This window comes from Brassica napus, chromosome C4 (genome assembly GCF_020379485.1).
Source record: "Brassica napus cultivar Da-Ae chromosome C4, Da-Ae, whole genome shotgun sequence".
Taxonomy (NCBI): domain Eukaryota; kingdom Viridiplantae; phylum Streptophyta; class Magnoliopsida; order Brassicales; family Brassicaceae; genus Brassica; species Brassica napus.
Genome location: NC_063447.1, coordinates 43,690,301 through 43,705,248, shown reverse-complemented (window position 1 = coordinate 43,705,248; position 14,948 = coordinate 43,690,301). Strand labels below are relative to the sequence as shown.

At 36.7% G+C, this 14,948-nt stretch overlaps 1 protein-coding gene across 1 annotated transcript; it reads left to right on the top strand.

Moving 5' to 3' along the window:
- Nucleotides 1–8,216: 8,216 nt before the first annotated feature.
- On the top strand, nt 8,217–12,232 carry LOC106426555. The gene is made up of 10 exons (XM_048754792.1): nt 8,217–8,808; nt 9,583–9,764; nt 9,856–9,936; nt 10,188–10,607; nt 10,847–10,985; nt 11,075–11,237; nt 11,312–11,440; nt 11,515–11,709; nt 11,801–11,923; nt 12,011–12,232. The coding sequence occupies exons 2-10, from the start codon at nt 9,611–9,613 to the stop codon at nt 12,134–12,136; spliced, it is 1,530 nt and encodes a 509-aa protein (XP_048610749.1). The 5' UTR covers nt 8,217–8,808; nt 9,583–9,610; the 3' UTR covers nt 12,137–12,232.
- The last annotated feature ends 2,716 nt before the right edge of the window (nt 12,233–14,948 follow it).

Genomic DNA, 14,948 nt, shown 5'->3' with positions numbered 1-14,948 from the left:
GCGCCGTGTGACTTTACCCAACAGATTCATCACTGTTGCAGCTACATTCGCAAGCCCATGGACCTCCATTGGCACCTGCAACACATTCCAATCAATTTTCACAATTGTCCAGTGTTTCACGTCATCCTAATAGCGAAGATCACAGTTATGGACTTACTGGCTTGAGAGTGTGAGATGCTAGAATCTGAAGCTTCCCTTCCTTATCCAAAGCAGCTTTCCTAGCCTTATCCCTCTTAACCATGTCCTCCGCATTTCCGTGATCAGCAATTACAACGTAAATGCCTTTCACTTGTTCAATTGCATCATGGATAATCTGCAACAACCAAGCAAGACAACACCATTTGTAGACTGAGTCACTCATTCATAAAATAAGAATCGTCAAAGAGCATAAATAATAAAAAAAAAAAACAGTACCTTCAAAGAAACAACCACGGCATCAATATAGGATCACACAATCAAGCTATAACAAGATGTCCTTCTCTTATTAATCACTCACAAAGTTCTCAAATCACAAATCACAATTCAAACTCACACATTATGCAATAACATATGCATATCCTTATATAGGACTAGATAACTCCTAATCCTATTAGTAACTATATCTTTTCCATATTTTCTAATCCTTTATAATATCACAACTCAATTAGGATTAGGTTAGCTTGTTCCTTAAGCTATCTTCAAGTTTATTCCAACATTCTTCCTCTTAAGCTTGAAGTCATCTTTACTCACATCATGAACACCGATGAGGCTTCTCATTTCCGCGAATTTGATTCTCCCAAGCGACTTCAACAGTATGTATGCTCTTTGCTCGTTGCCCGGGACATGTTCAACTTCAACTTGCTCATTCTCAACACATTCACGTATGAAGTGGAACCTTCGATGAATGTGCTTGCTTCGACCATGAAATACCGGATTTTTCGTAAGTGCAATTGCAGACTTGTTGTCAACTCGTATAGTCACCTTCATGCACGCTTTCCCAATGATCTCACCGAGCAACTCTTGTAGCCAAATTGCCTGTTTGGCCGCTTCTGTCGCAGCCATGAATTCCGCTTCACAGGAAGACAATGCAACTATCTCTTGCTTCTGGGAACACCATGTAACTGGACCATCGTTGAGATAAAACACGTGACCGGTAGTGCTTTTACCATCATCGTAGTCGACATTGTGTGAAACGTCGCTATACCCAACCAGTTTGACTTCAGGAGAGCGAGTAAAACGAATGCCTAGCATGATTGTTCCGTGAAGGTATCTCAAAACTTGTTTCAAAGCTGCTCCATGTGACTGTTTTGGTTCATGCATGTATCTACTTAATACTCCCACCGAGAAAGATAGATCAGGTCGAGTATGTAATAGATACCACAGGCAACCTATATTCTTTCGATACTCCTTCTCGTCAATATTCTTCTCTTCAATCGCTTTAGACAGTTTTATGTTGAACTCCATTGGTGCTTGCGTCGGATTGCACTCACTCATTCCGCTTTCCTCGAGTACTTTAAGCGCATATCGACTTTGTCTTAACTCAATACCTCCATCATATTGTGTTACCTCGATGCCTAGGTAGTATGTTAGCTTCCCCAAGTCACTCATCTCAAATTTACTTGACATCTCTCGCTTAAATTCTTCTATGGCCACCAATGATGATCCCATGACCAATAGTTCATCTACATACACTACTACGACAAGTAGGCTTGCCTTATCTTCTCTCCTGTATAGCGACGGTTCCTTGGAGCATTTATGGAACCTTAAGCCAATCAGTATTTGATTTAGCTTAACATTCCATGCTCTAGGAGCTTGTCGAAGTCCGTAGAGAGCTTTCCATAGTTTATAGACTTTGCCTTCTTGTCCTGCGATTTCAAAACCTTCGGGCTGACTAACAAACACATCCATTCGAAGCAGTCAAAGCAATCACCAATCTAATTGTTTCCATTCGAGCCACTGGAGAAAACACCTCATCATAATCAATGCCATGCCTTTGCACGTACCCCTTAGCCACTAGTTGCGCTTTAAACTTGTTGATACTCCCATCTGCATTGCGTTTTACCTTGAAGATCCATTTTAGACCAATCGGTTTCGCGCCTTTGGGTAAGTCCACAAGAGTCCATGTGTTGTTCTTTTCGATCGACTGGATTTCATCCTTACACGCATCTACACAAACCTTTAGTGCCTTTGCCTCTGAGAAATCCCATGGCTCATCATTGATAACCATCAACAACCTTTCACACTCACCTTAAGCAAGGACGACATAGTCCTCTAGATACGCGGGCCTTTTGCTCACTCTTGTTGACCTTCGGAGTTGAGGTTGAAGTTGTTCATTGTTTTCCTCTTCCTCGCCGTCAGTATTTTCTTCTCCTTCTTCGACTTGGTCTGTGAGGTCGTCAGAGCCATTCGTGTTCTCACGGTTATTAACTTCCCTGAGCTCGAATATAAGTGTTCCTGAGCTGTCACCTTCCTTTAATGTTTCTTCATTCCAGTTCCAGCTCTTGGATTCATCGAAGATCACGTCACTATTTACCACAATCTTCTTGGTCTTTGGATCCAGAAGACGATATGCTTTAGAGCCGGGTTCTGTCCCGAGGTGAACCAGAGCCCTGGATCGGTCATCAAGCTTTCTTCTGCCTTCTGCACTAGTAATCGCATAACATACGCATCCAAATACTCTGAGGTGACCAAGGTTTGGTCTTCTAAGCCGTAGGGCTTCATATGGGGTTTTTCCTTCCAGAGATCGAGTTGCAATTCTATTTATCAAATACGTCGCATGACGCAAAGCTTCACCCCAATATTGATTTGGTACATCCATATGCTTTAGTATGCTCCTAGTCATCTCCATCAATGTTCGATTGCGTCTCTCGACCACTCCGTTCTGTTGTGGGGTATACGGCGCCGTTAAGTGTCTGCTTATACCTTTGTCTTCGCAGTAGCTTTTGAATTCCAGAGATGTAAATTCACCTCCTCGGTCCGTACGAAGTGTCTTGATCAAAGCTTTCGTTTCTTGTTCCGCAAGTACTTTAAACTTCTTGAAATTTTCAAACGCCTCGCTCTTTTCTTTCAGTAGTATTGTCCACATATATCGTGAGTAGTCGTCGATGAGTACGAACACATACCGTTTCTGTCCCGGAGTCGCAGGGGTTATTGGTCCACAAAGATCCCCGTGAATGAGCTCGAGTGGTTGACTTGCGCGGTAAGAAGTTAATTGCGGGAATGGCTGTCTAGTTTGTTTCCCACGGAAGCAAGACTCACACATCTCTTTGTCGACGGTGATGTTTGGTATACCAACAACTAGTTCCTTGTTTATCATCATCTTCATTGTTTCTGTGTTGACATGTCCGAGACGAGAGTGCCAAACGGTTGAATGCGTTGACGCCTTGAGTTGTAGGCACTGAACGTTGTCGGCTTGGAGCATGACTTTGTACAGTCGATTCTTTGATCTCTCAGTCTTGATCATTATATGTCCTTGTCGATCAAGTAACGTCATTGTGTTGTCTTTCATTCGCACCTCGCAGCCTGCTTCAGTTGCTTGGCCTAAAGACACAATGTTACTTTTCAAGTTTGGTATGTAGTATACATCATTCAAGACTTTCTTTGCTCCTCCTTCGAACACAAACCGTATTGAGCCTTTTCCTTTAATATTGATGCGTGAGTCATCACCGAAGTGTACCTTGCCTGTTACCTTAGTATTGAGTTGGTGGAAGAAGGCTCGGTTTCCGCTCATGTGATTACTTGCGACATTGTCGAGATACCACAAGTTTTGTGTATCTAGGTCGGAGTCAAAGAAGGTTGGATTCACTTTCTCTTCGTTTAGATAAACTAGCTCATGCATCATTAATTCATCTGCTCCTTCGGTGTCTTGTTCTTTTCTTTCTGTCGTCTTTTGAAGCTTGAGTAGCTTATCGGGACAGTCGTTTGTGTAATGACCAAGTTTGTTGCACTTGAAACACTTGATATGAGATGCGTCACGTTGTCCATCACGCTGATTGGCTTGTCGGTATGCATCCCGTTGTTGTTGGAACGAGTTATACCTACCACGGCCTCATCCTCCTCTCCACGAGTTAGATCTTCCTCCTCGTCCTCGACCTCTAGCTCCACCGTACTATTCTTGGGATTCTGAGTTAGAGTACAATAGTTTACTTTGATCGTTTTGTTCATCATCCTCATCTTCTCCTATCCGTTTTTCGTATGCCTTCAAGTGACCCACAATATCTTCAAAGCTGGTCGAATTCAAGTCAAGTACTTGTTCAAGCGATGCTACAATGTGAATATATTTTCTTCTCGGCAAGCTCTTGAGAAATTTCTTCACAATTTTTGATTCTTCTATAATTTCTCCTAGGGAAGCATATTTTGATGAGATTTCCGATAACTTCCCAACAAATGTGTCAATGGTATCTTCTTCTTTCATCTTGATGCGATCAAATTCTGCCATGAGAGTTTGTAGTCGTGCTTCTCGTACTCTTTCAGCTCCAACGTGTCTTGCTTTGATAGCATCCCACACTGCTTTGGCCGTATCTAAGTCACCAACTTGTAGGGTTAAAGCCTCGGGTATGGACTGTAATAACAAGGCGATAGCCAAGTCATTCTTGTCTCCGGTTTTGGTCCCGGGGTCAATGGTTTCCCACACTTTTTTAACCTTTAGAGCTATTTTCATTCTCATGGCCCATACCATGTAGTTGGAGGAGGTCAGCATCGGGAACTTGATCGATGAGGGGCCAACCTCCTTGGGGTTCGGTGTGGTTTCTTCTTTCACATCTTCCATTGTTCTGAATCTCGATTGTAAGGCTCTGATACCACTGTTGGGATTGTGAAATCTCATGTCCAACTCTATATTATCCGATTTGTACGATATTGTCCACTTTGAGCCTAATTGGCTGGTCCGCATAGATTTACTTTTGGGCTCATTCCCAAAAGGCCTCATACTATTAGAATTGGACATCTCTTTATATATTAGACTCTCATTGTCTAATTCTCCAATGTGAGACTTAGTTTGTTATATTACATTCTCCCCCTCAAACTAAGGATCACATTCATCTCGTGTCCCACAACTTGACTTCCAGGATCTTTTGACTTGATCTCTGCCACACACACCTCTCAATCCTAACTCGATGGGTCCGGTTCCTATTCGAAGGGTATTTTGGTCTTCTTGCAGATTTCTCGTCAAACCTGACTCTGATACCAAATATAGGATCACACAATCAAGCTATAACAAGAAGTCAGTCTCTTATATTAATCACTCACAAAGTTGTCAAATCACTAATCACAATTCAAACTCACACATTATGCAATAACATATGCATATCCTTATATAGGACTAGATAACTCCTAATCCTATTAGTAACTATATCTTTTCCATATTTCCTAATCCTTTATAATATCACAACTCAATTAGGATTAGGTTAGCTTGTTCCTTAAGCTATCTTCAAGTTTATTCCAACAATCAATATCACCTGTATAGCCAACCATATCTCCATTTGTCAAGTTAACTCGCACCTGGAAGTCAATATTAGGTAAGACAAACTGTTTTGTTTTGGTGATGAGAACAAGTGAATATGAGAAAGAAGTACACAGTTTGAGATGGACTTTTGAAAAAAGAATTTCGATCAGATACGTGTTAGGAGATCATATATGAAGTTATTATTAATAAAGGACATGTTAAGGAAGCTACATAAACTGACGTCACTGTCATCAGAGTTATAACCTTATGGTGGCGAGCTTTGCTTCCTACGCAAGTATCAGCAGCAGCTCAAATCTGTGCTATGTCAAACCTAGAAAATATTGTGCTAAAGCTGGGGGTTTACTAAATGAATTACCGATTAACTAGAGAGTTTCATATCACGTACGATGTCTATGGAAAGTTGTTACTTCAAGCAAGCCACATAAAGTGAAAGCTCATTAATCGAACTTAAAATCCTACAGCCTTTGAATATGCAAAAAATTCAAAAAAACTGTATTTGCTAGTTTGCTACAGCAACTTCAAGATATCGTGAGAGGTTCACACGTGCTCTGATCTAACTGAAATTTGGTCTTGTTCTCCAAGAACCTGATCATCCCAACCACGTTTCACAACACCCAATCGTTCTCGTATCGATCCAAAGTCACATACATACGACCTCCACAAGATGCAATCTGAGCATCCACACCATTCTCACGCAACTTAACGAGGTCGGCTTCAAGAGTCTCCACAACTGAATCTTTTATTTCCCTGAAAGTCAGATTCTTTGTTAGACAATGTAGGTTATTTATGTTCACGGCTTAGGTCAAACCTTTGATGTTGTGTTCAAGTCATGTACTTTATCGTATTTAATATGGATGATTCAGGTATTGATATTCATGATGTAACGAATATAAAATCATAAGCGTCAATGTTCATAAGCGTCAAACCTTTGATGTTGTGTTCAAGTCATGTACTTTATCGTATTTAATATGGATGATTCAGGTATTGATATTCATGATGTAACGAATATAAAATCATAAGCGTCAATGTTCTAAAGTGCCTTTTTGTTGCAGTAAATGTGTAGAGAACGATACAACCGAAACAAAACACTCGAGATCATATTAACCACACAAAGATTTCATCAAAGTCTAAATCACTCAAAGATCTTAAGTTTTTTATGATGTCGAGTTAAATGATGATTAACAAAGTGAAAATTTGACTCATCACCGGATTTGATTTAATCAAACGCACAAGAGAGACTGATTAAATATAGCCCAATCAATATTTTTAAAACAGGATCATTTCTGATTTATAGCCTTCATGAAAAATACAATTTTACCAAAAATACACTTACTTTGATAAGGGATTACTAAAATTTATTAATTGCATTTAAGCCTTTAAATTTTGGGCCTAAAATACCCCAAAATGTATCAATAAATATTGGGCCTACATATATTTATAAGATATGCTAATTTTAAATTTAAATATTGGACCTACATATATTATGAACCATATATAAACTAACAAATATAATAACATACAAAATATATTTTTTAAATCTATGTATCAATATTCAAAATAGAGCATTTGAATATTATGCATATTTTCAATGCAAACCAAAACTATATATCCTACATCATATATCTTATACATATTTGAATATCATTTTTTGTGTATAATATTATTTAATAAAGAAAATGAGTATATACACAAATAAAAAAATATATTATTTACTAAGTCATTTTGTACCCGATATTGATAAGACAAATACAAATGGTTAAGAATATTTTAAAAATTATCATAAATTAAATTTTAATTCTAAAATAAAAAATAAAAAATTATAATAGGTTAAAATTATCACAAGTTTATGTAATATTAAATAGTATATGAGTAATTTATCAAAAAAATTAAAAACATTATCAGATAATTTGTGTTTTTATCGAATCAATGATATCAAGTAGCAGGTTAACAGCGAGTTTTATATTTTTACCAAAAAATTTTCGGATTTTTAACTAACAATTTTTTTACTAAATCCTAACCGGATCATATACATGGTACCGAATTTACCGGTTCAACCACGGATCTAGATCAAATATGCAAACAGTTCATATAACTCAAACATTATTATAGAACACCTTTTAAATTATTTTTTTTTAATAAAAAGTTAAAAATTCATACAAATTTGATCAAAATGGTTCAACAAAAAAGTATTTTTGCTTTAAAAAATAGTAATAACTTCAAAATCGAATAGGGATAAAAAAATAGTGTACATTGATGGTTAGAACTATAATTCAAATATATGATAAAGAAAATTCATTGTCAGTTTCAAATCGACTATATATTCATATCCTTTCTACATTCAGTAATGAAAACACATTTTTTCAATATAGAAATCTATATATCAAAATCACACATATCATCTTTAAATTTATTTTGAACAAATATCATATTTTGAACAGATAATAAAAACATAAAAACTCAATTGTTATGATTTGAAACAAAAATAATGACAGTTTGTAAATCAGTTTTGGATAAATAAATGAAAAAAAAACATGCGTTTTTTAATATTGGTCAAAATTAAACTTGTATTATATTTCTAAAATAAAAAGATAAAAAAAAAATAGTAGTAGCTGCCAAAACGAAAAAGAATTTTTTCTAATATTGTAAACGCCGTCAGCAAAACACTAAACCCTAAATCCTAAACACTAAACCTTAAATCCTTGGATAAATCTTAAACCCTAAATCATGAACACTAAACACTAAATTCTAAACACTAAACCCTAAACGTCGTCAGTAAAACTCTAAACCCTAAACTATGGGGTTTAGGATTTATCCAATGGTCTTGGGTTTACACAAAATTTTAGGATTTAAGATTTAGTTTATGATTTAGGGTTTAATGTTGCTTACAACCGTTAACAATGTAAAAAAAGTTTTGGCAGTTAGTACTATTTTTTCTTTTTTTTTATTTTTTTTATTTTAAAAACATAATGCTATTTGACAAATTTTTATTATTTTATTTTTTCAAAAGCTGAATACGAGATAACAAAATATTATTGAACGGTGAACCCAAAAAAACTCCTTGGTGATTGTGTTTTGGATCCGATTTTTGAGGGTCCTATCCCATGACCCAACGCATTATGTTTGTCTTTCTCTTCCTCCCATCGTTCGTTTTTTCTCGGTTATATTTTAACGGATAACCACTTTTTTTAACCAAAATATTTTTTTTGAACAAACCAAAAAAAACAATTGAACAAATCCTTTTTTCTTTCATAACTCCATTCTATACATTGCTGGTCATATGCTTGATCTTTGTACATAATTGGATCTATTACAATTCAGCCAAGAATTGATATCGATCTCGATGCATTGCATTAGCCATGTGATATGTAATGTTCAATGAATCTTTATATTCAACTTATTGCATGAGATGTTGACTTTCTTGCCATATTGCTCTATTCAAATTTTATGCGAAAATGTTATTACATGAACCTCATTATAATTGAAATCTGTAATATCTATCAGTGAAAATTCTGAATATTGTTCGCCAAAAATGCTGATCCTGGACACATAAATTTTTTTTCCATATCCCAAAAATCTTCAAATTAATATATCGTTTTCTACCAAATTGTATGAAGCCGTGAAAGTGTTTCGAGGTTTTTTTAGCATTAAGGTTTGGTTTAATGTACGAACCTTGTTTAGTTCTTTTGTTTCACCATACTATGACCTTTTGAAAGAAAAACAAGTTGTTGGAATCTAATGACATAGTATTGTTTGATCGAGTTTCCTGGAAACTTCCACTTGTGGTTTTTGACCTGATATAAAACTCTTACATGTCTTAATCTTGTTATATGTTATTGCTAAATCTTCATGAGTCCCACTTTGTCTTTTAAACTAGTTTTCTATGTTTTCGAAGACGGCTAAATATTATTATTCAAAAGAATTTTGTATTCGATGCTCTAGCCTGTATAATACATGTTGAAGACAAAGTCAGGCAATGACTTGATCCAATGTAAAAGTAAACTACAAAATCACGTCTTAATATCTCTAGGGATGATTATGTTACAAGCTTGTTCAGCTCTTATTTCCTAACTATCTCTCTTTTGAGGAAAAAAAATCACAGTTGTTGCTTATAGAAAACGTATTTGTTGTGTCTTTGGCAGGATATAAATTAAACTTATAATAAGAAAAATGGGTACATGTATGTCAACACATTCAAAAAGCATTAGGCCATGGAAGAGGAAAGGCCGTCGCAGATTTTCCAAACACATTTCTAAAGTCTCTGATGTCATCTCTCATCCAAAGATTAGACGGGCAAGTGATGTCGGAATCCAAGCCGCTTTCGGTGAGTATCATTAGGGAGCGTTGTGAAAATCGATTTTTTGTTAATATTTAAAGATATAGCTGAAAATGTTGATTTTATTTTTTGTTTGCAGATGTTTATCAAAATGATGCTTGGTATGATTCTTTAAATATGTTTTCGGACTCGGATGATGAATTTATCAGCCTACATGAAGGTAAGTTTCATACATTTATGAAAGTGTTTGGCTGTTTCTTTCTTTTATTTTATTGGGATTTGGGAGCATTACGATGGACGGGATCGCGTTCTTTAAATAATAACTTCCAAACCTTGGTTTATCAAGTAATTAGCTCAAATACTATGAAAGTGTTCCGATTAACTTAGTTCATGATAATGTCTTCAGTTAAAATTCTCCACGATCCGCTTAGGGGTATTGGGAATTGATATAATCTTAGTTTTGTTTACCAGCTGATAATATTTGGTCAGAGAATGGTGAAGTGGTTCAGTTTGAGGCTTCTTCATGCATTGTTGATGAAAAAGGAAATTATGAAGAATACCATAAGAGTTATTTGAAGATTGATAGCGGTTGTAAAACCGAAAAGTTTATGAGCATAGGTTCATACAAAGATCTTAATGGTTTATCAGTTGTCACTGGAAACAACAAGAAGAAACTATTGGATCATACTGTTGGAAGCTTCAAAAATTCGAAGGAACAAAAACGCACCTCTCAAGAGAAAACATTGAAACCTAGCTTGAGCCGGTTGATACCAACGGTTAGTTTCAACGACAAGACTTTACACTCTCCCACATCTCAGAAAAGAAAGTCTGCAGTTTACCGGCTTTCATTCAAGAGGACATCATGCGATGGTGAGGAAGTCGTCGAGCATAGTAAGTTTTTTCAAAGTCAATATGTACATATTGTGCAAAGCCGGATATGAGCTCTAGGAGACATAAACAATTTTAGGTTAATTTTAATAAGAAAAACTTTTTTGACAGTTTAGGGGTGGCTTATGTGATAGTTCTTTAAAACTTAGGGGTAAGGGAAAATGTTTTACTAGGTTGTAAAACCGGCACTGATATTGTGTAATGAGCACTTAGTTTTAACATTACCTGTTTTGATATAAAAGGGTCGTCCAAGAGCTTCTTATATCGTCCAAAAGCAGGATTCACGGTTCCTTGTTTAGCCAAAGAGAAACAACAATCCTCAGGAACTTGGTGTGAGATACCTCCTTCAAGTTTTAAACTACGTGGAGAAACATATTTCAAGTACACTTCTGTTTTTTTATATTTATATCTGCCTTTCAATTGATTCAACGTGGACTTGTAAACTCTTGAGACTGTTAATGAATCTGCAGAGATAAACGGAAGACACCAGCTCCAAACAAATGTCCATACACTCCTATTGGTGTTGACCTGTTTGTGTGTCCAAAGAAGATTGATCATATAGCTCAGTACATTGAGCTTCCCAACGTCAAAGCCGAGTCAAAGCTCCCTGCTCTTCTGATTGTCAACATTCAGGTAATAACCGCAAGCCAAAGGAATCTAGAAATATGTTTTTCGTTAAGGCTTTACTATATATCTGGCTTTTGTAGTTGCCAACTTATCCAGCCGCAATGTTTCTCGGTGATACTAATGGAGAAGGCATGAGCATTGTACTTTACTTCAAACTACGTGATGATTACGAGAAAGAAATCTCCCAGCAATACCAAGACAGCATCAAGGTTGTCCATTAAAAAACCAAAAGAACACCCATTTTCTTTTAGTTTCCTGTGACTTACGTAAACTTTGTTAACAGAAACTAGTGGAAGATGAGATGGAAAAAGTTAAAGGGTTTGCAAAAGACAACATTGTTTCATTCCGAGAAAGGCTTAAGATCATAGCAGGATTAGTTAACCCTGATGATCTCAGTCTTAACTCCACTGAAAAGAAGCTTATACAAGCTTACAATGAAAAACCCGTCCTGTCACGCCCTCAACATAACTTCTTCAAGGTTTATTATTTACTTACAACCAAACTCTTTTTCTAACCGATAAAATACCATATTAGTCGCCTGATCTAACATGATGTATACCTATATCCAGGGTCCTAATTACTTTGAGATTGATTTGGACGTTCATCGGTTTAGTTTCATATCAAGAAAAGGGCTTGAAGCATTTCGTGATAGACTTAAAAATGGAACTCTTGATCTTGGCTTAACTATCCAGGTAATGTTCCAGTTATATTTCATCAATAGAAATTATTTGTTGCCGAAGAATGCAGAGTATTAGTTAAGAACTTGTATTTGTTAATAGGCTCAAAAACAGGAGGAGTTACCAGAAAAAGTCTTATGTTGTATAAGGCTTAGCAAAATTGACTTCGTTGACCATGGCCAGATCCCAACGCTTTTAATCCCTGATAAAGGAGAATCTCTTGATTGAACCAGAAACAGTGTGAATTGATTTCACTAAATTTGTTGTGCATTGACGAGTTGTGTAACACTAATATATATATATTATTATCCATCTATAACCACATATTGTAACACCTTGAGTTAGTCCTTTGTTGCGACTTGTTCATGCAACTTTTTGCTAATTTTTTTACCATCAAACGGTTGATTTATTATTCAATCTTGAGCAGTGGCGAATCTAAGTGCATTAAGTTGGTGGTACTTGTTGGACCACGATTTGTACCAAATCACTCCCACTATAACTATATGTTATTATATAGAGATTATTGTTGGACAATAACTCATCACCAAAGCTCATGTTGTTATTAAACATAAGAAACAAAGTCAAAAGTTAGTTACCGATCTCTCGGACTCACGTGGACATAAGAAGAGGTCAAAGACTGAATTTTAGGAAGCACGTGCAACAACTTGAAACCCTTATAAAAAGACAAAGCAATTGATTTTATAGGGCATCTTCCAAGAGAGCTCACGGGGGCTCACAACCGCAAATAAAACACGTGATCACCATTATTATTAAGAAAGGAGACGTGCGCACTTAATGAATCCAGGCTCCATGCGTTAACATAGATCAATGAGACGAAGGGTTTATTACACATCATCCTACACGTTTCTCTATCACTCCGATACGTCTCCACGTTTGTTGAAGAACAAGACTTATCCTTCGTACGATGCACGATCTAACGAGATAGTAATCAATCGTCTCGAGTTCAACTCGTTCTCCATTCGTGAATGAGGTCTCATTCTAAAGGAGGTAAACGACATCTCACCTGAGATGGTAAGAGATAAACGACGTCTTTCGAGAACAAGCAAACTCGATGTCTCTTCTGAGAACCAACAAACCTGACGTCTTGCTCAAGACCGATGAAACCGACATCTCTTTCGAGATGATGATAATCGAACTACGTTTAGACTTGATCCCATGACGGGTACGTAGGCAGCTCGTTCTTGAGTTCAGTCACGATCTTCCCTTTCCCGATATCTTTATGATATTCGACCTGCGAATATAGTCCATTTTCGCCGACTCATACCTGATTACATCGTTGTGTTCTGAGGATATCGTTGCCCACATCCTTTTTGTTCCCCAGTTTACATCACAAACATTATCAAATACTTAGTGTAGATTTTAGGATCTACAGTACTTACCCCCATGAAAATTTCAAATCTTCTGTAACATGTCCAAATTTTAGCTGTTTTATTCTACTAAAAATTAAATTTTAAGCTTATGTATGTGTGATTTGCCCCCCCCCCCCCCCCCCCTCCCGAATTTATACTGCATCCGCCACTGATCTTGAGATGATATGACAAACGAGACCAGAATAAAACAATCACTGTAGTACATCTTCCTATAATACACTCTTGTTATCTTAGCTAATGAAACTGAAAATCTTGGCCATGCTTCTGGTTCTTGTATTAACTCCCTGCTCTTCAATCTTGATAGCTCATTTAACTATGTTAAAAATCTTGGCTATGCTTCTGGTTCTTCTATTATCGATATCAGGTCCTTACAATCAGTACCAGATTGCTGACACGTCAAGCCGTCAACACTTGTAGCATGCATTCCATAGCCCAAGAGAGAGACTCGGGCTATGCATGTACCTATGACACTCTTCTCTTTGATTTGTAGCTCCCAAAATTTGAAGTTTCTCTCTAGAGGCTTTCCATCCTATCCACAGCCACTGAAGAGTGATTCGTGTATCCATGATCCCATCATACAAATCTCCATGCTTATGGCTTGGATAGATAATTGATTTTGTTGTTCCTCAGGTACCTCCATCCTTGTACTATTAGCCTCAAACCATGCATGGCATTCCGATTCCGCTTGTCTAATAGTTTCCAAATGATCCTTTTGATTCCTCGAAACAACTTATCATTTCGAGATTTCTTAATATACCAGATTATCCAAGGGTTTAGATCTTTATCCAATTCTGGATCTTCTATATCGTTCTTCCACCATAGGAAATAATCCATATTTGTATATTGACTTGAGCTAGGGAATACCAATGGAGGGGACTCTGTTGCTGCCAGATACTATATTTTCAGAGGTGGGGGACATTAAAAAAATAGCACGGTTAATGGTTTCATTCTCTGCACCACATCTGGGATAACGATTGTCACATCGCATATGACGATGTGTTAAGGTACTTACATCTAGGTTTTCCAAATAAGAAGTCATAATTTCTGCGGAGCTTTGATCTTCCAAGCAAAGGCTTGAAATTTTGTGATGCTAGGTTCTAAATATATCACCTATGTTTCCTTTGTAAGGATATTTTTATCAACCCAATACCTCAACTTCGCTGTATACATGTCATTCTTCGTGTAACTCCAACAAAAATTATTCCGATGAAGAGATTGGCTTATTTTCAGGGACTGTATCAAAGGAACATTATCCTGAGTGACATAGTTTTCTAATAACTCCACATTCTATTTTTTTTGTTCCTCCGTCAGAAAACACTGACTGGCATCATGGGATGAACCACTGGTGCAGTAGGTCTAGCATGTCTTGCATGAATCGTTGGTGTCCAAGGATCTTCCCAAACTCTGATCTCATTCCTTGAATATACCTTTTGTCTAATTCTCAAAGATATTAAAGGCTTTGCTGCCATAATACTTGTCCACCCATATGAAGGATTTTCAATCAAGTTTGTTAGTAATGGCGAACTCCACCTGTAATATTTTCCTCGCAACACTCTTGATAGTATTTATTACGGGTATTGAACCAGTATCCACAATTGTTTGCCCAATAAAGAGATATTAAACTCATGGATCATACAAAATCCTATATC